The sequence below is a fragment of the Pseudonaja textilis genome, chromosome 1, assembly GCF_049901715.1.
Source record: "Pseudonaja textilis isolate UNSWEBS1 chromosome 1, rPseTex1.2, whole genome shotgun sequence".
NCBI classification, from domain to species: domain Eukaryota; kingdom Metazoa; phylum Chordata; class Lepidosauria; order Squamata; family Elapidae; genus Pseudonaja; species Pseudonaja textilis.
The window spans coordinates 156885410-156909335 of record NC_141990.1 but is presented as its reverse complement, the minus strand read 5'-3'; the positions used below and the strand labels follow the sequence as shown (position 1 = coordinate 156909335).

Sequence of the window (23926 nt, the reverse complement as noted above, 5' to 3'; positions counted from 1 at the left end):
TTAGACTAAAATATTTTGGGAATAAACAGGCATAAAATAAAGCTGCACTTAAGATTGTCAAATAATAATAATAATAATAATAATAATAATAATAATAATAATAATAATAATAATAATAATAATAATAATAATAATAATAATAATAATAATAATAATGTTTACAAATTGGAGACTGGACTGTGCTGGAATATTGAGGTTTGAAAAACCCTAAATAAAAAAATAGGAGAAAAAGGTGAAGACTTTGTATAATGGAGAGTGCCACCTTTTGACAAAAACTTGAGCTCAAACAAAAGGGAAAGCATCCGGTTTCTGAATGAACTTGTGTGGATATAACATTAAAAAAATAATAAGAAAGTAAGAATCTTAGAAAGTGAAAGCAGAACCAGAATAAAGAAAAAAGCAAGGAAAGACTGACTGTGGGATTGATAGATGTTTCTGGTATAGACCCTGGGCTGGAATAATTGAGAACTTTAGAAAATTGAAAGAAGAAAGAAGGAAAGTAAAAATGTTTTTTTTTTTTTTGGTGGACTTTAATGATCATAAAATATAAGAGTATGTAATGATGATATCTCTTCAGGAATTAAAAATGGAACTTAAAAATATGAGAGAATTACTACAGGAAAGAGGCGAATCAGTTTGCTCTGTGTTAGGAAAAAATGGAAATGGCGATTGAAGAACAAGAAGAAAGAGCTTCAGAGGAGGAGGAGTCGATTCAAGGAGAAGACATTTTAAATAGACAATTAACACAAAGAACACTACAAAGAAGTGGGGAAAGAAGAAAGGTTAAAAAGTTGAGATTTAAGAAGGCAATCAAAAGGGGGAATACCTGTGAAGCCAGGAAAGGCAGAAAGACGCAGCAGAAAAGGGAAAGGAAGATATTAAGAAAGAGAGGGATATAAACTGGAATGAGAAAAGATACGGGGGAAAAGAAGGGGAGGAGAAGCAGTAAGAAACAGGTGCATGAAATAAAGAAATACGGAAATAGTAAAATGTTGAAAAGAAATTGTTTTTTCATAGATAATAGTTGATGAATTAAAAAGGGGATTCTGCAGGGTGACAAGAGGTAATAAGAATATTTCTACAACTAAAAATATTTAGAAAATAGGGTGATATAGATACTGATAACACTTATTAAAAATCAAGGGGAGAAAATACGCTGCGGAATCCAAATGAAAAGATGTAATGATTATTATTGTAACTTCTTAAAAATAATGGTTTATTGGGAATCAAGATGAGGGAATAAAGGTATATTTTAATCATTGAAGTGTCACACTCTAAACAGTAAAAGCGGGAAAACCTATACTTTTTTTTTTTAGTGTTAAAATTTGTATTAATATAGATTTATAAAAAGAATGTGTAATGGAAAGGGAATATGACAGACTAAAGAACCAACTAAATTAATAAGTTAATATAGACTATTAAAAGCAAGGAGAGACATTGGTAACTATTATTATTATTGTTGTTGTTGTTGTTGTTGTTATTCAAACACATTGTTTATCTTTATTTTTAAAATAAATATTAAAGGATTATATTTGAATAATTAAAATGAAACAAAAAGATGTTTCGATTGAGATTAATGAAAGAGGCTAGAATTAATGTGTTTGTTTCTCTCCTTACTGAAAATTTGGAATGGAAAAGGTAATAATAGAATTAAGTATGCATATATGAATGTATAATTGCTGTCATATTTGTATATAAAGGTTATGACCCGGAAATATGTTGTCCACTAAAAAGATATTTTTGTTTTTAATGTGAAAAACTGAATAAAATTTGTTAAAAAAAAATCCACTGACAATCCAAACTGCCAACTTTGCAACAACAAAGTTGAAACTGTTTCACATTTAATATGTGAGTGCAGCAAAATTTCACAAACTGATTACAAAGCTAGACACAACCAAGTTTCTAAATTAATCCACTGGTCATTGTGTAAAAAATACGACTTTCCTGTATCTGAAAAGTCATGGGAACATAAAGTGGAAAAAGTTATAAAAAATGAGAAGGTGAAGATCTTGTGGGACTTTCGAATACAGAAGGATCGTCATTTGGAACACAACATGCCAGGTATCACAGTTGTCAAAAACCAAAGCGAACATACCATTTATTGATATCGCGGAACCAGGAGATGCCAGAGTCGAAGAAAAAGAATTGGAAAAAATCATGAAATAACATGACCTGGCCATTGAAACTAAGTGATTATGGATGAAACATGTAACAGTGTTACCCATTGTCGTTGGGGCACTCGGTACCATGTCCAAGAATTTTATAAAATACATCAAGAAATTGCAGCTTCCTGCAATAATACCAGCAGAACTGCAAAAAAACTGTGCTACTTGAAACATCGTACATCTTAAGGTACTTGGTTGATACCTGGGATGCTGGCAGCAACCCATATCAACCATTAGCACCAGTCAATTGTATTTGTGATGCATTTTTGAATGTTTAGTTGACTGAGTTTCATGTTTAATGAATAAAGTAAATAATAATAACAACAACAAAACAACAATAATAATGACAGAATAATATATTGTGATTGGCAATGGAATAACAGTGGGCAGTTAAAGCTTGCCTAATTTTACATACAGCATAACGAAATTTGGCCAAATTCAGAGAAACTACTCTATACTGATAACAGCAGTCACATGTAAAAAAAATATCAGTATTTTTTGGATATTTTATTAGGTGAAGTGTTATAAATTGAGTCTGTGGGTCCTTATGTAAGATGCAGTACAGGAGAATGTAAGCTATAATTTCAGTGACCCCTTGTCCACAGGAACAGTCTCAGATCATATGGGGTTTTTTTTTTTTTGAAAATTTTAGTTGGGTTTTCACAAAAACAAAATACAAATAAAACATCTTTTTTGAAAATAGCATGGTCCCAGGTTATCACTTCTTCATACAGACACAAACTCAATTTCATGCTCATTTTTATATTCTATTCCATATCTTATTACCATTTTATATTTTCTACATAGTTTTTCCCCTCTTAATTTTCTCAACTTTGTTTTAATTATCTCAATTCAAATAATTATATTTATACTTTTGTCTGTCCCATTTCACATATCTAAGCAAATTTTCCCTAGTTACCATGAGTATGAACCTTTAATCCTTTTCCATGCTCTTATTTACTAGGTATGATATAGCTTCAATAATACAAACTAAATTCGTTGGACTTCTAAAATAGCCTATATTCTTAAAAGAAAATATATTTGGTCTTTGGGGGGTTTGGTTTTCCCAAGATCGAAGTATCTGATGAAGTCTCATTCATCATCTTCAGGCTTCTGTCTTCGGCTCTTGCTTCTTAGACTGATGTGAGATTGCAGCTGCTTCTTCCTTTTAACTGCTAGTGGGGGTGGGACTTGATTGGGTGGGGGCTTGGCTGTGTTCTGATTCGGTGGGGGTGTGTTCTCATTGGTAGGGGGTATCTTTGAGGAATCTTGTTAAAATTTCACTGTAAGTTCCTTTTAATTACAGTTCCATTCCTTAATTCCAGGCAGTCTCCTCCATTTTTCCACATCCTACCCATCTTTTTTTTTTCTCCTTTCCAGCTTTTAAAAACTTTTAAATGTCCAGAAATCTTTATTATCCCCTTGACTTTTATTTTCAGCTTAGATACCTATTAATGTCAAAGTGGATTTTTTTTCAGTTTCTTGCTTAAGTCTCTTAGCTGTCAGTATAAGGAAGGGAAGAAAAAAACCCTAATCCTTTCCCTTCTCTCCTTCGCAGCTTCAAAATCTTCTTTGGGAACAATGTTGTTAAGTTTAAATTCCAGAGTACCTTATTTGTTGTTTTTGCTGTTTGACCCAGTCAACCAAAACCTTCTCTTCTTATCTTCCTCCTGCACATTCTTTTCTGGTTAAGTTCTTCTTTGTGGTGGCCATTTCTGACCACCGCTACAACCGCCTTCGGGAAAGGGAGTAATGGCCAGCTGGGGAGGAGAGATGCGGCTCTCCTCAACCCTGCAGGCAGTCTCCCCCCTCTTCACCACCTCTACAGGGTGGCTTAGCCCCAAAACCAGCCAGCTTGGGGTGCTCCAGCAGGAGCACGGATCGAAGCCTCGGAGAGACGAGGTTTCGGTCTGTCACCGAAGAAGCTCAAACCGGAAGTCCTGATCATATGGTTTTTGGTTTTTTTATCGGCCCTCCAAAACTGCTGTGAGAAGTGTCTTGCAGTGCACTAAGGTTAATGCTCTTCGGATATGGGGGACAGTTATTTGATAGAAATATCTTGCTGCTTTAAAGGGGGGAGTGTGATTGCTCAAATGACCATTCTTCAGAAGAGCAGTTGAATCTTGTTGGATTTCCAGATTTTTAACGCATTGTTTAAGTGCACTAAATGCACACTCATATCCTGTCATTAGAAGCACTTCCCTGGAGAAACCAAGATACTAAGAGTTTTTGTGAGATGGTCCTGAACCATGCTGGTTTGAAATAATCTTCTATAAAGAGATTATTCAAATCTATAAGGAAAAAGAGTAGTTTAACCAATGTGCAAAAATGAAAAGGTAAGAGGGGAACATATTGAAGTGATTAATAAACTGTAATGACAACTAAACAGCTAGCTACCTGAAAGCACCCTGTGAGTGCTTATCTTGTTTCAAGCAGCACTAAATTTAAGAAATGAAAATAAAGATGCTTGACTATAGCCTGCTATTTTCATAGACTTTTATTCACATACTGTAAAACAAAAAGGAATTTAGATTCAAACTTCTTTATTTTTCAGTCTGGTCTGCTTATTGAACTGGCAAAGTAAGATTAATGAACACAAGAAAAACCCTCCCATACTACCACCTCTTACAATACTAGACAACACAGTATAAACAGTAGAGACCTTCAAATTTCTAGGTTCTACTATATCACATGACCTAAAATGGACACCTAACACCAAAACGTCATTAAAAAAGCACAACAAAGAATGTTCTTTCTGCACCAACTCAGAGAGCTCAAACTGCCCAAGGAGCTGCTGATCCAGTTCTACAGAGGAATTACTGAGTCTATCATCTGCACCTCTATAACTGTCTGGTTTGGTTCTGCAACCCAACAGGACAAACACAGACTTCAGAGGATAATTAGGACTGCACAAAAAACAATTACTACCCACCTGCCTTCAATCAAGGACCTGTATACTGCACGAGTCAAAAAGAGGGCTATGAAAATATTTACAGACCCCTCACATCCCAGACATAAACTATTTCAACTCCTTCCCTCAAAATGATGCTATAGAGCACTGCACACCAGAACAACTAGACACAAGAACAGTTTTTCCCGAAAGCCATCATGCTGCTAAACAAATAATTCCTCAACACTGTTCAACTATTTACAAAGTCTGCACTTATAATCTTCTCATCACTCCTTATCACCCATCCCCTCCCACTTGTGATTGTAGGACTGTAACTTTGTTGTTTGTATCCATACAATTTATTTTGACTGTTTCCTAGTATGATATGATTGTTGCTTGTACCCTATGACTATCATTAAGTGTTGTACGTTATGATTCTTGATTCTTAACGAATGTATCTTTTCTTTATGTATATTGAGAGTATTTACACCAAGACAAATTCTTTGGCCAATAAAGTATTCTATTCTATTCTATTCTATTCTATTCTATTCTATTCTATTCTATTCTATTCTATTCTATTCTAGCATTGAAATGAATCTGCACAAAAATACATTTGATTTGAATTGCATTGTCAGACTTATGCTTGGAATTTCAGCATCAATTTGCATTTTTGCTAAATTCTGCATTTTGTTCTGTTAGAATAAATATTGTCAATCTATGTATATAAATGTGGGTATATAATATAAGATTGTGGTTATAATGCTTCAAATTTCTCCTTGAATTTTTAACATTAGCAGGCAGTATCTATGTCCATTTTTTTTTTTTAACTAGAAAAAACTTCGAAGATTACTTAAATACATGTTTTTCCGAGATTACAAATCTAAAGTTGTCAAAGGCATTGATGAAGATGATCTTCTTGAAGGTATGACGCTTCCAGAAACCTTGTCTTTCTATGGGGAGTATTCAACATATGCTCTGTCTCTACAGTGCCAAATGGAAATGTGCTAGCTCTTCTAGCTAGCTTTAGACATTAAAAAATAGTACTTCATGGGAAACTTCATTTAAGCCAGTGCTTTTCTATTCCAATTATTTATAAAAGTTCAGAATGTTATTCCATCAACCATTTGATAACCAGAACTGTTAATATCAACAATTAAGTTTACGTAAGGAACTGGTGCTGATTAACAGTCTTTTTAATTTTACAATTTACATTTTCAAATTAATTTGAACTATAATTTAATTAATTTATTAGAAAAATATTGTCAGAACCATCCTTTAATGCTGATCTAAAATTAAGATGAATGTTTGGTAAATACTATTTTTCCCCATTGTAATTAGCTACTAGATATGTAATCACTGTAATTTGGTTGCATTTCCCCTAAAATTTATTTCTATGGGATTTCCAGATATCTGGGTTCTATTTTAAAATCCAAATGTTTAGTGTGAATGGAAATAGATTTGCAAAAGGACAATATGAAACAATGACCTTATATTGATAATTGAGAGAGAAGAAGAAAGCAAAGCAAATGACTCAAAAGCATCTGGTGATTGAAAAGGTTATAGGATATAGGCTTACTGGATGCATTGAATGGGTAATCAAGAGAAAGAGAGAACATTTTCAAACATAATATATTTGGTTGCACTCACAATGGCTTTCCACTAGCAATCATATCCTATGAATACCACACTGATTTACCATTACTGGAAATGAGGTTCATAGGAGTCACTTATGTTGATTCCTCCCTCTTCCTTCACTGATTTCAGATTTAATTTTTTTTTTAAAGAATGTGCAGTCAAAGCAGTGCAGGTAAAATGGAGAAATCAGGCAAAAATAAGATATACTTTCTGACTTAAATGAACATATAGCAGTGATTGTTTTTCCAAGGAGCCTTAGATTCATCCTTATCAGAGTGTCTTCAGCATATTAAAAGGTCCAAAGTTCAGTGATACTCCTCAGCTTTCTGATATAAGTTTTCAGGAGTCTTAGTTGCAAAGAGAGTTAAATTAAAATGGTCCTCATTCAGCTGGCTCAATTTCAGCACTTGTTTAGAAGCTTTTGTGGAACCCCCTTTTTTTGTATCAAAACAGCTGTCTATTTTCCTTCTCTGGTCTCTTTCAGACAAATTCAGTAGCAACACTAACAAACGTCAGAAAACTGCTCAAGACTTCCTTATTTCTATTGATCAGACTGGGGAGCTCTTGGCCTTGTTTGAAGATGATGAGATAGATGATGTAAAGCAAGAGAGAATGGAGGTAAATTCTACCCTTTTTTTCTAAACAAAGTATGAAAACTATTTACTTTACAAAATTAGATTAAAATAAATTAAATTAAATTCATTTAGTCCAATTCCTTGCTTTATAGGAGAATTCTTCATGCAGAGCATTCATCCACATATAATACTGACCTCCTTAAGACACAGTAAACGTGAGATCAATGTGAAAATTCTTTGGCCAGGCAAATACATGCTAAAAGGAAAAGGCAAAACAATAAACATAGATTCCAAGTCCCAAATATATTATTTTGCAGGATTCATGAAGATTATAAGATTTACTTATAAAAGATTTCCATCAGTATCTTGGAGTTCCTTCCCTTGTTTTCTCCAATTTTAATTTTTATATTTTTAAACTTTATGAGGCTAATTTTAGGATAAATCAGATAAATATTAAGGAAAAAACACTATTGAAACTTAGACATTTTTAATGCTATAAGTAAATAACTCTGGTTTTTAATCTGTTAATTTTTAAGCAGGCAGATTAAGACTAGTGCCTAGCAAAGAAAAAAACTGAAGGATAATGATGACTCAAGTAGAGCAGAGAGGGTGAGGAAAGGAGAAGAGAGCCAGGAAAGTTGACAAGTACTACCATCTCGTCAGGATTAGTAAAATAAGGCAAAGAAGACAGGAGACAGTATGTTATATAGTATACAACCAGTACCACTGAAGTTTCTCCCATATAAATATTAAATAAACATTCTTCCATCTGAGTTAGTCTTATAGTTATAGTCTTTCATTAATTATTCAGTGTTTCAATATATTATTCTAACGCCAATCACAATATTGTTTAAACATACATGATAATTCCATTATTTAATTTTTAATCTTCCCTCTAATTATTACTTTTATCTTATTATATAAAAATGTATATATTAATAATACCCCCTCTCTTATTTTCACCTCCATTCTAATTTTTAATCATGCCACCATTATATTTAAAAAACGTTTCCTTTTTACCCCTCATCTCTTATTCACATTAATACTTTAATTCTTTTTTACTTTCATTTTAATACAAAAACAATAGTAATATTAATCATATTCATTACATTCATCAAACTAATGTAGTTCTAATATTAATACCCATATTTATGTTAAGTTCTGCTATTCTATTATTTAATTATTTCAGTGTTTCAATATATTATTCCAATGCCAATCACAATATTATTTAAGCACATAATAACACCATTCAATCTCTAATTTTCCTGCCTTATTATTAATTTTATTTTATTATATAAAAGTGTATGTACTAATATTTCCCCATTTTCTTGTTTCTATTTCTATTCTAGCTTTTAATCATGATATCCTTATATTAAAAGATATTTCTAACTGGCATCTCTTGTTCTCATTAGAATTTTAATTTTTATTCATTTTTTGACTTGCCTCCCATATTCCTCTCTTAGATCTTTGTTTCTGTCTGCATCCACATCCTGACTACTCAATCCAAATATTTGTCCCATTTCTACCCTCTTCCACTGTCTAGCTTTCAAAGAATCTACCATGTCTCCCTTTCAAAAATATCTTTCTGCGTCTCCAGGTCTCTTTTTAAATTTCTTAAAGTATTTCTCCCTTGTTTTATTTCATCAGTCATTGTTATTTTTATTGTTGTCTCCTTATCTTCTTTTGTTTGCTGGTTCATCTATTCTATTTTTTCCTCTATTCTTTCTGTTGGCTCCTCCCTTTCCTGGGCATCTTGATATTTACTCAGTGTCCCTTGTATTATATTTTCCAGCTTTCCCTCGATGCCATGCATTATTTTCTTAATCTCCTTGTGGTTTCTTATTATAATGTCCTTTATACTTTGATACATCAACGCCATATCTTCCAAAGTTCCACTCATTTCCCCCAGTGGAGCATCTCGTCTTGTTTTAATAGGTCCCACTCTTATCCAGTAGTCCAGGAACAATATATTCAAGCCTAAAATTGCTCTTCAAAAAATACACTGATCATAATTCCTTATGTCCCATAGTTAATCCTTCAGTTCCCCTTCAGTCGTCTAGGAAGTTAATCAAAATCTCTTTAAATCCACTTTATAAAATCAGTCATGCATCATGACATTCAGGGGTCACTTTAATTAGACATCTTCCTTGTTCTCACATTTAAATCTGTGGTAGTCATAGAGTAGATGCATATAACTCAGTAAATATCTTCACAGTCTTCCAGATAAGTATTGTTTATTCCATATGTTTGTTCCATATCAAAAATCTTGCCAGGATTGTAAATACATGTTGTATTTCCTTTCATCAGCAGGTTACGGTCTCAGCTTAAATTTCAATGTTATAACAAAACCAACCAGTTTCAATCCAATTTTATTTTAATTCAATTTATAAAAGCAGGATTAACTTTTTAAGTAAATAGTTCCAGCATTTTAAAATGCCTTCCCAATTTAAAAATCCAATTTTCTGTATTTTTAAGGTTTTTTTGTTTTTCTTCCATTGATCTTTTCTTTCCAACCTAGTATTTTTCTCAAAATTTTCTCACTTGTTGCTTTAACAAGTAGTTCTGAGCAAATAATACTCCTGGATTTTTCCTTTTGGGGTTAGATTTTGAGTAAAAAAGAATCCTCTCACCCAGTTCCAGACACTGTACACTAACTCCACTCCAGCACCGGTCTTAGCTGTTCCTTGGCTGTCCCAGCTTCATGGCAGCCATCTTTAGGCTGCCTCTTCTTGTCGTGGTTGAGAGGGAAAAGAAAGCCCCGGGTCAGGCATGGGAGATGCAGCTCTCTGTGACTTCATAGGGTTCTTTGCTTTGCTGCCCCTACAGGGTGGCTTTGGCTTCTTTAGGAGCCCACCAATGGGGAGAACTCGGCATGGGAGCGCAGAGACCCATTCTCCATGAATGATCCCACTGGAAGTCCTAATTGTTAATTAATTTACTGATTAGTTAATTGACCATGTCAAGATACATCACTGCATCAACTAACAAAAGGATAAAATAGTTTTAAGTTTTCTAAATAAATAAATAAACAAACCAAATTACAGAGCAATGTATATAATATATATTCAGAAGTATATTCTGGAACAGCAGCTGCCAACTTTTTGGATGACAGGGACCAGCCCTATGGAGGGCGTTTTTTCTATGTACTGGGGGGTTGTGGTTTCACGTGCTGCTTGGATCCCGTGCATGCGTGGATGGAACTTCACTTGCTTGCATGGCCCAGTTCCTGGCAGGCCACAGAAAGGAGCCAGTCTGCAGCCCAGGGATACCTGGATACCATGCATATGCGGATGGGGCTTCACTTGCTTGCACAACCCAGTTCCTGGCAGTCCACAAAACGGTGCCAGTCTTCAGCCTGGGGCTTGGTGACCTCTTCTACATTTCCAAGGTCCCTTCCAACTCTGTTGTCCTGTTATGCAGATAAGGACCTCATATTTGCACATGACTCCAATTTTTCCTATGTAAGAAACTCTCAGCTGAACACCTTTAATATAAGAGAAGGAAGTAGAACAATTGGTTGTTGCAGTTCCAGTAGGCTGTTCTACGCATAAATTCTAATCAATCTTTATTGCATTTATGGACCAGCACTGAACGTTCTAAATAAAAGGCCCTTGCTGGGGCATATAATTGGTATTCAAATAAGACATATGCAATGTCTTCTATTTTTGTAAATGTACCACATGGACTATTTCTGTTAACAATATTTCAGATTATTTTTCATGATCCCTTGCTGTAGGTTAACTGAAATTATATGGATATGATATATTCATGGCTGCCAAAAAAGGCTATAAGAACTAAAATTTAAATGTAGCTATACATATATGAGCTAAGATATGTGAAATGTTTAGAAACAGTGATTGTTCTGATTTTATAACCTCTTAAAGTTGCTATTTCATCTGCAGTGCAGCATGTTTAAAATAAAATTGGAGTAAATTAGCTAGATTTAATCTATAAATTAAGCATTTTTTTTGTTTTAATTTTGATATTGGCCTTCCAAATTATTTCTTGAATGTTTTAGGCTTCATTTATATGTACATGTGAACTATTGCTACAAATTTTGATGTATAGAGATATGAAATCTGGTTCATTATTTTATTGTTAACCTGTACAATTCTAAGCTGGGATTTTTGTAAAATATTTTAAAAATGTTTCTCATCTAAACAAAAAAGAAAAATATTTAAAGCATGACAAATGGAAAATAAATATTTATTATAGATTGGGAATATGAGGACATTCTATGTTAAAATATGTTGTTTCTGATGACTATTTTTTTTAGTAAGTATATCTGAGTGATTGATTGGATGACCTACTGGTAACTATGTTGCATCTGTTGTAGCAGCTGAAAGGATAAAGAGATACTGTACTGTGATGAACTGATGTGAGTTATTCCAAAGAATTTATTTTTCATAACAACATTGCCCTTTTCAAAGAGCAAATAAGACTCTTATCCCAAACATAGATATCTAGGTGTATATCTTGAATTGAGTACAAATGCATAATTACTTTCTAAGAATCATAAGACAGTAGTTTTCAGTTTCTACCTTATATTTGAATTTGTGACAAAGGCAACCCTCCCTTGGAGACTGTAGATGTTGTTCCAGTGAAGATGAATGGCAACATCTGCAAAGCAAAAGTTTCTATCAAGCTAGCCATATGTTCAACACAATGATATCTAAATTTATATAGTTTTCCTGGCCTCTAGGCTAATTTGTATGGGTGCCAAATATTTCTCTGGGTTCTGGGAAGTACTAGTTAAAATCTTCACAGCATAATTTTTCCTCCCTACTTTTTTCTCTTTTAACTTCAAGGGTCACAATATAGGCATCTTTGTTCATTCTTATTGACACATTTGTATTCAGTTTTCCTGTTAAAATTTTAACAGAAATTTGGATTTTCTGTGTGGACAAATACACATTGTACACATATTAGTTTCTTGTTTGTCTGTCTGATTCTTCGTTTGTTAGACATATAACAGAGTAATAATTATTAACCGTACATAGTAAAAGGTGTAATAGTAGTTTGATACTTGCTATATCTAATTAATGAGATTTAAAATATCTGAGAGAATATTTGAAACTGTCATAATATGGTCTCTCCATGATAACTCTGTTGTGGTACTAAGCAAGGGGTGCCCATTGGTCAACTTTTGACAGATATTTCCTTACCTAAATAGAGAAACAGAATGACTGTGGATGAGCAAAATGCGAGTGACTTGCAACTTCCTGCTGGCTTCTCCATTGAGTTTTCTCATGGGAAACTGGCAGGGAACATCAGAAATCTTTCCTTCCTTCCTTCCTTCCTTCCTTCCTTCCTTCCTTCCTTCCTTCCCTCCCTCCCTCCCTCCCTCCCTCCCTCCCTCCCTTATGATCACAGTATAGTTCAATAGTTGTCAATGCAGGTCAATTGCCAAGTACACAAATCAAGATTGTGGGGATGATCAGAATGTTGAGTTTGAATTTTGAGTATTCAGTGTCTTCGTAATTTTGAACAGTCTTTGAGCAAGTGGTCAGTAAACAAAGACTATCTATAATCACAATTAAGAAATCATATGGTATAAACCCTTAAAGTGAGAGAAACAAAAATAAATTAAAGTTCTGTTAACTTTAGTATCTTAAAATTGACTAGAAAATGGAAAAATTACATTCCATTTTCTCAAGGATTGCATGGACAATGAGATATTTTATTATTTTGTACCATTTAAAATGTTTTGGCCTGAACTCTTTAAAAATACTGTAGACATTTAAAACAATGCAGGAAATATATTCCATTCCCTTTAAAAAAGTGGTAATTAGTGCATAAAGAAGTATAGAATATCTTATTTGCCATGTTTAGTATAGTTTCTGCATGTTAAATCTTGGAGTAAGTCCAGTGTGTTCTTTAAAATCTTTAACAACCTCCTTTAAAGAATTAGTGTACTTAAATCATGAACTGTGATCTAAAGGCTATGTTCCTTTAGGTATCAATTACTTCAGAAATGTGTGGTTATCTTGGTTTGGCCAGCTGCAAATGGTTTTATTTCCACTTTGCCCTGGGCCAAAAACATGCTAAGTTGTCCAAAGCAAATGATAAACATGGATTTCTGATGTCATTATGGCCCAAACAGGATATGATTGTTTGGCAGTATGGTTTCAGTTATGAGTTATACAGAAAACAAATATTGTTTACTCTGCATCTTTAAATTGTCTTTGTGAAATTTTAATTTAAAAATTACAGTTTCATCCCTTTTTATTTCCAAGGGAGTTTTTACATACATACATAAAAACATGTATACTGTATATACATTCCCACATTCACACCCTGCTCACCCTTATAGGGCGAGGATTCTGTGCAGGATCTTAGCTGTTCCTAGTGCTGCACTCTTCTAGACAGACAGCTCTGATGTTGTTCCTGGGATCTATTGGAGCCATTCTTCCCGTTTAGGAGCCTAAGTGTTTCTATCACCCCTTCTATCACCCACTTTGACCTTTATTTTCCCCACACAGTGAGACATATTTCTGTCACTAATAAAAATAATCAAAACTGTGATGACTATTATGTGGTATATCTAAACTGTGGTATATTAATGAAATAAACTGAATTTATCTGGATTGAAAAAAGTAGTTTAATCAATTACTTGCTAGGGATACTATGCTTAGATCATTATAAAGTACCTTTTCTGTTAATTAAATGTTCCGATCTAAACTTGAAAATATATAAAAATGAAGAAAATGTAATATAAATCTTTGGAGATCCTTGCTTTAATTTAATAGTATATCCCATCAGTTTACACTGTAAACATCAGCGCCATTGGGTCTAAAGTAAGGTATATGAAAATAAAATCTTTGGCAACAGTCTAACTCAGTGTTGCCTCAAACGTGTTTTCAAGTGCTATTCCTACTAATGAAAGATTTATCAATATAAAATTTTCATAGGAGATACACTTTAGTACACTTCTTGTTTATTTTTTTTTCTTTTGCAAAGTACCTAATAAGTAGCATATACTGTAGCTTGGTTATTTAGTTTGGTACTAATTAATTTGAAATGTTGCTTATTGGATAAACAGAAAAAGCAAATCAACTGAAGTTATTTTAAATAAATATTTTAAATAAAAAGTAATGTACACAGCATATGCACCCAGATTGTAGGAATGTGGGGAACAAAATATTGGCTTGCAAAATAATACCTTAACTATTATTATCTTCATTAACATGAATGCATGTATAGTTATAAGACTAGATAAAAGTGAATGGGCTATTTGGAATTTTATCTGTTAAATAGAAAAAGGTTATTCGTATTCTGTAGAATGCAGTGAAATGTGGGCAAGACCTTGGGGGATAGGGCCAGAAGATGCTGACTAGGGAACAGTCATAAGAGACACCATAGCTTCAGCTGGATAATGGGTGGGGCAACAGGCTCAGAAGAGACTTTCCCTAATGTCTTGCGCTGTCAAGAAGGTGGGGGAGAATTGTATTTTTTGACTTGTTAAGATTCTATTAACGTAGCTTTATAATAAATAGAATCAGCTCATCTGATTGTGTTTTCTGTTTGGTCTATGTGGTAAGTCTGACAAGAAAGAGGAAAGTAGCACAACTACATGTAAAAAAATCAGCACAATTAGTTTGTTAAGTATGCCTGGAGAGGTTTTGGTAGAATTTTATTTTTTTTAAAAAAAGTAACAGGAAGATAAAGTGCAATTTGACATCACACAGGGAGTGGCAGATCAGATATTTTGCTCTTCAACAATTCATTGGAGAAAGTATGAATTGATAGAGGTTAATGGTATTGTGATAAAATGTCAGTTTAGAAAAGGTGCACGATAAATGACTAAGTTTAGCTATGAGTTGAAGGCTGATTGCTAACGTAGTAGACAATGAATTTTGCAACATTGAACAGTGGGTAAAACATCCAAATAGAACTTTTCTAACATTCAATCCTTATTTTTTGATTTGTACTTTGGAATAATAGAAAAAAAAGTATCTCCTTCTGGGCAACATTTCTTCAGGTATTTGAAAAATACGATAGTATTCCATCACCTGACATTTTTTCCTCAAACTTACATAATTCTAATTTTTTAGTCTCATGACAACTGGCATTTCTGTTGTCTGATGATTCCCATTGCTTTTTGCTGAGTCTGCTCCAGTCTTATCAGTTTCCAGTAAGTCTTAGCTTTCTTACATTTTCACCACAGGTGATAAAAGGTCATTTCAAATTGTTGGCATTTCCAATATACATTTAATATTCTCTTATACATCTTTGACAGTTCATGCAGAGTTAAATGCCAACAATACATCATCTTACATATCCTTAATTGTATTGTTTAGTTTCTTTTGCTTCCCTCCAGGACCAGTTCTCCAAAGTTCCATCCTATCATGTTTTTTTAAAGAATTCCAAACAACAGTATCTTTCCATGGGAAGGATATATAAAATTCATTTCAAAATCTTAGATTTCTTCAGATCCACTTGGATCATTAGTCCAATGTTCCAGCGTGTCCATATACTCTAAGCTGTATTATTGTGTGAGCTTGGTTGAAATCCCTAAACTCTCAGCTGCTCAGCTGAAGCCAACTGTAAAAATCTCAGATCCTGCAATCTACTAATGAGGAGCAGTTGTCTGCAGAACCAGTGAGCGATCTCACATTTTTTTCTTTTTTTCTGGAGAGACTTTGCAAGCCACAGTTAACTGTATGGCTTCTGCATTCCCACTTATTCAGGGATGTGTAGTTTGCCATGAATCTTCACTGGCAAAGTTTATTTCCAATCTTTCAAATTTAGTTTTTAAAAATGCATTTAACAAATACCTCAAAGGTTTTCAGTACAGTTCCAGTGAAATGTAACGTGTGTCATTATCAATGATCTACATTTCTTGTAAATTTCGTTCCTTTGAAGAAGAAAGCAAAAAGCATTTTCCTTATATTGAGAAATCAAATTTCAAAGAATTGTAGCTAAAAGCCTTTTCCACCAATATCTGTGGAGTTTGGAAATCTGTATTGCCTCATAATAGTTTAATTATTTTTTGAATGCCATCCTATTTGGATGAAAAAACAGAAATATTTCAGCTGCTTTGCCATTTATGTTTTTTTCTACATAGAAGAGATTAAAGGGAATCCATTTCTGATCCCAGAAATATTAGAATGAATTAGCCTTGGAGCAACCCAGATTGGGTCAGGAATATTTTTCAGATCCTGAATAGAATTGTTAAAGCACATCTGCTCAACACTGATTTGTAGCCATGGATCTGCTTTGTACAGAAAAGTTATTTGACCAACATATGTTTGTTATGTTATGATAAAGTAAAGAAAACACGATCATAAAGTCAATACATTATACTCTCTTATTTTAATAGAAAGTATATTAATTTTTTCAAAATATTGTCATTTTTTTTTTCTTTTAAATAAAAGTATTTGCTGCCAAATATTTTTATAATGGGGAGCTTATCTACTTACCATCACTATACACAGTAAGAAAAACCCTGTGATGAAAAAAATCTGAATTGATGCACAAACAATATTGCATTCTGAATGCTGCATTTCAGGAGTTATTCTCTCAGGTTTAAAAAGCACACTATTCATCTGTCACTTTGCCTTCTAGTTTAGGGATAAATTTCCCGCTCTTGAGTGTTATATAGCAATAATTCAGCACCACAGGCACTAAACTGCTTTCATAGTACATTTCTTATTTGAAAAAACAATGGAAGGCCAATACTTTTAATAGATGAAAATATCCTTCCCAAATAGGCTTCTTGCCAACCAAAGTTGATATGAGGTTCTTTTTGGAAATGTCTCAAAGGTAAATCTCTGACTTTTTAGAAGCTTCTGCAAAATTTGTCCTAAGAATGGGTTATAAACGTCTCCTTTCCTAATACTTTTAAACATTGCTAACATTAGTTACTGGACAATGAGTGTTGTGAACAGCAGAAGAATTCCTTTGCCTACTCTAATGGTCAGGCTCCTGAGAAGATGTACTAGACAGCCAGTGTTTGTGCTTCTAATTATTAAGTATGTCCAGAATCTGCCAATGTATTCAGGAGCTTTTCATCAAATACAGAATGTACATTACACAGAATGTAAGATTTTAAAACTCTTATTATGAACATGTCAGGCCAGGCAGCTATATAATATGATTAGGTATGATATTTAATGTTTAAGTGTGTGTGTGTGTGAGAGAGAGAGACAGAGAGAGACAGAGAGAGAGACAGAGAGAGAGATTCAGGATCTACAGATGGAATCAAATAATGCAATATATCATTGTCAATATATAGACAAAGAACAATTCAACCCAAATGAAAATTTATGATTGGTTAAATTCATAAATTTAGCTTATACAGTAATGTTAAATATTAAAAGTATTTATTAAACTAATGATTCAAAGACAGAGACAAAAATTGTCTATATTGGTTTATTTTCTTCAAAATGCTGTGGGGGGGGGGGAGATCTGGGGAGTTTTATGGTGAGGATTGAAATTATTTGCCTCCCAGAGTGAATTCTTATTTCTACCCTACTTCTTAAAAAATGTTTGAATACCCTTCTTCCCTAGTGCTATCATAGCATTACTGGACAGACTTTGGTAGCCCTTCAGATGGTCACACTATGCGCTCTGCAACTCTTCAGACAATACTGTTCAGGAAATTTAGTCCCAAGTAGAACATGTAGTGTTCTCTGTTGGCAGACATATAAACTGCCCATTACCAGGATAATCTTGTCAGGATTTTACTTCAGCCTATTCAATCAACCACTACACCTGGGCTTCCATTTTAATTAAATACAGCCACATTTAACTCCTCTGTGTGCATATCAGAATGGAGTGTTGTAGTGAATCCTAATCCTTTCATGATCACACATAACAGTTTAATATAAATGTAAGTTGCACCAGGGACAAAGTAGTGGTTTGTGGTACCCCGCAGCTGCTAGAAAAAAGAACAATTGCAGGCCGGTGAAACTTACTTACCAATCCTCTGCAGAACAGTATTTCTAGTTTGGAATCTCAACTAAATCCTTACTATGCTCATGGGATAACCTTTCGAATTTGTAAAGAGGTGTGTGTTGGAAGTTCCTAATCGAGTCTCAAAACTGTCTGCATTTTTATCAGAACTGTATTATGCCTGTACCATGAGAAAACTGACTACATCTTTTTCTGTTTGAATTCAGCATAGATTTTAAATGTTCACAAGAATTTTCACTTTTGCTCTTTGGTCAGTTAACTTCACTTGCAGAACAAGGAAATTATGAATTATATGTAACACTGGCATGCCACTGCTATTAAGACAAGACCAGATCTCCAAATCCCACAGTGACAGGGTAGAAGGTTTCAAAATCCACTATTCTATTATGATGAAGAGAAAGTTTCATTTTGGCATATCAGGCCTCTGAAAGAATTACAGGTTTGTTTGTTTTTACAGAAACAGTCCATTAACTTTCAAGTGGGATTTTCTGTTTTTGTTTTCATGTAAGGAAATCTTTCTTCATTTCTAATAAAACTTCACAGAATAGGTATTTTTTATTCTGCAGGTATAATTGTGCAAACACAACTCCCTGCTACACTTTTCTAAGAAGTTCAGTGGTCTCCTAATGCCTAACATTAAGGAATGTCCCACTGTCCGTATTATCTTAGCAGCCAGTAATGTTCTGAGTAGGGACCACTTTTCCCATCCTCAAAATTTTGTCAACCTGATCTTAAGAGTGGTAGAGGGAGACTTTGGGGCTCAATTGATCATTTATTTTCTCCTATTATTGTCTGCAGTTCCTATTTTTTAAAATCCCATTACATTGTTCATAACAGAAGTGTACATTCTGTTAAGTTTTTTTTATTGCTGTTGTTTACAATGGAGTTTAAAGATTTTTTTGTTTTGTTTTGCCACTGTGTGCTAAGAAATCAGAATGTCTTTTCTCCCTGAAGGAACATTTGGTTCCGTGGGACTTGTTCCAATGGAAACTGCCAACCTAAGGTTAAGGATAGCTTTTAGTTAAATACTTTTTTTAAAAAAATTTTTTTTAACTTACAACATTCAATAGAAAGAAAGAAGAATGGATTATAATAGCTTATTTCAACTTTCATTCATAATTTACATAAATCCCTAAACTTATCAAAGCAAGAATTATTATTTCTAAAGTTTCAGTATTCGGTATATAATTTTTGCAGCTAAAAAGAAATATAAATTAAAATATGATTCATCACACTGAAAAGTCATTATTTAAATTGTATCAATATTTCCTTAAAGCAGTTGACCATTTCTTAGTATGCCAATTTGAACTAATTACATTTTTCATATTTTGATCAATTATTAATTTATCAGGCCAGAGTAACAATACAATACGTTTCTTTTTAGTTATCTCCCCAAAATATGTAATAATCCCAGCTCTAGAAAACATTACATCTTTTCTTCAGTTATTATTCCAACTTCCTTTAATATTGTCTTTCAGTAAGGCACAACTTTTTCACAAGTATACTTTAAATATGAAAAGAAATCCTTTCTGATTGAAACCCCTTCCAATATTTTGATGAATAATTATGAGATATTTGTACTAGTCTAGCTGAGGTTAACTGTGAACAAATTAATACCTGCGATTGCCTGTCTTGCATGGAATGTTATTACTTGATACCCAGAGTACTTAGCACTTAATTTCCTCCCATCGTTTTTCCCTCCTAAATCTTCATTTTATATTTTATGACCTGAGTTTTTTTGTTTTTTTCTTGAAAAACCTAAAAACACAAACATTAGTATCCCAACTTATAATTGCATTGATATAAATTAAAGTATTTAAACTAGATACTTCAGTATGGTGCCCAATTATTTTCTTCCACTGAAAGAGCAGCATTTCATAACAGGAGAAAAATACAGACAACAAAGAAGAATAAAACAATAGGAAATTCCATTTTGCAAGAAGTCTTCTCAGACTAACAGACAAATAAATGTTTTATTTAAATGCTATGTCACACTTTAATTTTAGATTGGTTTATATGAATATAAATTCCAGAGTGTCCAATGAAACTTCCTTCAAAGTAACTTAAGTACTGCAGTTACACCCAAAGTCTTCCTTACACATTAAATGTTTTATGATGAAACAACACCAAGTTAACAGTCTTCATCGCCATTATCCCATACAGTATGGCTTACACTCATTCAACCAATGAACGAGAGATTGTTTTCTAAATCCACCTTATTAAACTTTTAAGTTGTAAGTTGTCAACATAGGAACATTTCACATACTAAGGTCTCTTCCCTTTGGGAAGCTGCTATATCACACTGCTGAACACTTAATTATAATACTGTCTAATGTCGAGGTACATTTACCCTTGTTGTATGGCTGTACCATTATTATTATCCTTCTCATCTTCTTTATTACCCCCTCTTATCAGTATTATTATAATGCTTTGCATATACACTGAGAGCTTCTGATCGGAGGCAAATTCCTTGCATGACTAATCATATTTGGCCACATACTCTATTCCTATTCTATTCTATTCTATTCTATTCTATTCTATTCTATTCTCCAACAAAATAAACATGGGAAGGGATTCCACCACATGATTTTTTTAAAAATTGTTTTGTATGTACGTGTAAGGTCCATACTGCAAAACAAGAATCACCCACACTTAATAAGGAATTTTAATGCAAGAATTAGGAGTAAAAGGCAGAATCTTGAAAAATGTAGGAACAATAGCAGTAATATATCATTATTTTGTTCATTAAGCATAAATCCTTCTGCATATCTTGAATCTGTACTTCCAAGACTTTTTGAGCCTGGAGTAAGCTGCCATTTATGAGATAAGCTACTAACAAACTCCTATTTATAGGATGTTTATGCCTAGAGGTCCTCTCTGTTTCTTCCTCAGCTTCCTCACAACATGGTTCTTGTTATGCAGAGACTGCACATCTTAGCATAAAATCACAGATAAAGAAACTGCAGTACAGATAACAACATCATGAGTTTATGGAAAGTAATCTTGGGGGATTAATTCTGGCACTTGTGACCTTCCCTTTCTTCCACAAGTATTTTTCACTCTTCACTCATGGCAGTTGTCTGCATAAATAACCTGTATTTTCTCCTCCTCCTCCTCCCCCCCTCCTCGCTTGGCCTCAGCAGCTCTTTATTGAGATTGCAATAGCATTCAATGGCATGATCAAGAGATCATTGTGAACAAGTAGACAGCACTAGCATCAAGTGATATGATCTAAATGCCCCAATGAATGCTAGTGCTCCCAGTCGACCAGCTATAACAATTAAGCAAAATGTGAGCAAGTTTCTCTGAAGAAGGCCGTTTCCTAAAGAAGTCATGTGGATCCTTGTGACCAAGGCCTACCATAACCAAATGAGAAGGGGGAGAAAATGCAAACACATTGCATGGATGGCCTTATCCTTAACAACCATACTTTGCATATGCATAAAAACTTCACCAATTTGCATGCTGGCAAAAAAGAGCAACACTGCAAATACAATATGTAAAAACATTTACCTGTATTTAGAGATCTTGCTTGTAATTATCAATCTCAGTTTCACAAAATTGTGAATAATAAGACCATAGCTAACATGGGCAACCTGAATCCATGTATGTATCCTTTTTTGATATTAGTACGTGGTTTTTGTCTGCTTCTAGCATAACCTGTACACTGTGTGGAACAATTTTAAGTGAGTTAGGATATTCTTCAGAAAATATTACTTTGAAATCAATTTGCAAAAAAGAATGGCAATATCTCCTTAAGTAGCATTTAAATGATAGTAAAATCTTTTCCCATGAATTGTAGGAAACAATATTTAAAAGTATAGTTTGGTCTGATCAAAGGAAAGAAGGATGAGCCTCTCCCCAGTGGCCTGGATCCTATTTCCCATGGCTAACAACCATTTCCAATCCTTTGTCAGATTTCTATTCCTGCCCCCACTCCCCAATGTCAGATGGTATTATTTAAAGTCTGTTCATCCACTTGTGTGGGATTCCAGTGCTATAATATGCAACACCAATGACAAGAGGACTGTTATACTGGGGGTGTTATTCAAAGCATTGTTGATACTTGCAGGCTGCAGACATCTGTAATGTGCTACACACAGCGTCTGGTAATGGAAATCCTTATGCAAACCATATCAAACAACTTTTTGGAAAAAGAAAAAGGATGTACATATTACATCCGCTTTGAAATAATTAAAAAATATTTATATATGCCAACCATGTGAGTTTGTACAAATGCTAATGGTCTTATATCCTATAATTGCAAAGTTGTCTCAGATTGATTATAGAAAGACAGTTTAACCACACACACACCTCAAAATCAAAGGATCAGTCACAAGGAACAGTGTTGAGCTGCATATGCCTCTTTCCCCAGCACCTTTTTTGAAGTTATAGTGGCTTCAAAGTTATGCTGCCAGAATTTAAAGGCAAAATGATTTAAGTTGGATGTTGTGAGTTTGAATACCAGTCCTAATGCCCATTCCAAAGGCCCCAAATTTGCAGAAAAATGGACCCAGTATTTTTAGCCTCATTCAGGAACATTGCTATATCACTAGAAAGCTTCTTATTGACCCATTACAATAGCTGGTGAGGAGGCTAAATTACAACTCTAATCCAGAAAGTACTTTTACATGAGAATGTGAGTGTCACTCCTTCCCAAGATTACAAAGCAGTTGCTAGTTGGCAGTATCGGCTTCAGCTCTCTCCTTGCTAATTTAACTGGAGAGTCTTTTCCATTGTTTGTCTTCTGAGGGGAGAAATGTCTAAATCATCCATATGATCTACACCAAGGGTGTCAAACTCAAGGCCTGCGGGCCAAATCTGGCCCGCAGGCTGCTTAGATCTGGCCCACAGGGCCACCCTGGAAACAATGAAGGACCAGCCTGTGGGATCTCTGCCAGCGAAAATGGAACTTGGGAGGACTGCAGTGCGGTCTTTTTTTACTGTGACGGCCTCCTGCAACCCTCTGCCAGCAAAAACAGAGCTCAGGAGGACCACATGCAGTCCTCTCAAGCTCTGTTTTTACTGGAAAAGTACTCAGGCAACCACAGGCACCCCCAACAAGAGTGACGTTGAGTTGGCCATGCCCTCCCACCTCCCCACCCCCGGTCCGAGGTCAAACACAATCCTGATATGGCCCTCAGTGAAATCAAGTTTTATTCAATTTTTTAAATACTTTTTATTAGTTTAAAAAGTGTTAATTTAATAGCCCATATGTACAAAAACAAAGCAAATATTTCAAGGAAATTTTAAAACTTTATATGAAAATCCTTTAAAGGCCTTTATGTAACAACTTTTAACATAATAAAAAAATAACCAGTGTAGTTTTGTACATACTTTACATGTACCTGCTTTTAACATTCCTATTAATCAGATCTACTTTGTATAAAGGAAATTATCCTTGTTCCAGATAATAAATTAATAAATCATGCATGTTCTCATTTTTCTAAATTAACAGATAACAGATAATCAGAGTTGGAAGGGACCTTATAGGTCATCTAGTCCAATCCCCCCACCCAAGCAGGTGACCCTACACCATTTCTGACAAATGGCAGTCCAATCTCTTCTTGAAAGTCTCAAGTGATGGTGCTCCCACAACTTTCGAGGGCAAGCTGTTCCATTGGTTGATTGTTCTCACTGTCAGAAAGTTTCTCCTTGTTTCCAGGTTAAATCTCTCCTTGTTCAGTTTCCATCCATTATTCCTTATCTGGCCTTCAGGTGCTTTAGAAAATAGCTTGACCCCT

The 23926-nt window shown here is 34.1% G+C and overlaps 1 protein-coding gene across 14 annotated transcripts in view; it reads left to right on the top strand.

Moving 5' to 3' along the window:
- The window catches only part of SUPT3H (SPT3 homolog, SAGA and STAGA complex component), a 253432-nt gene that overhangs the window by 172110 nt on the left and 57396 nt on the right, over positions 1-23926 (top strand). For all 14 annotated transcript variants that reach the window (XM_026707835.2, XM_026707836.2, XM_087919392.1 and 11 more), the window contains 2 exons: positions 5887-5977; positions 7175-7308. In XM_026707835.2, the coding sequence (XP_026563620.1) occupies positions 5887-5977; positions 7175-7308 (225 nt within the window). The remainder of the gene's footprint in view (positions 1-5886; positions 5978-7174; positions 7309-23926) is intronic.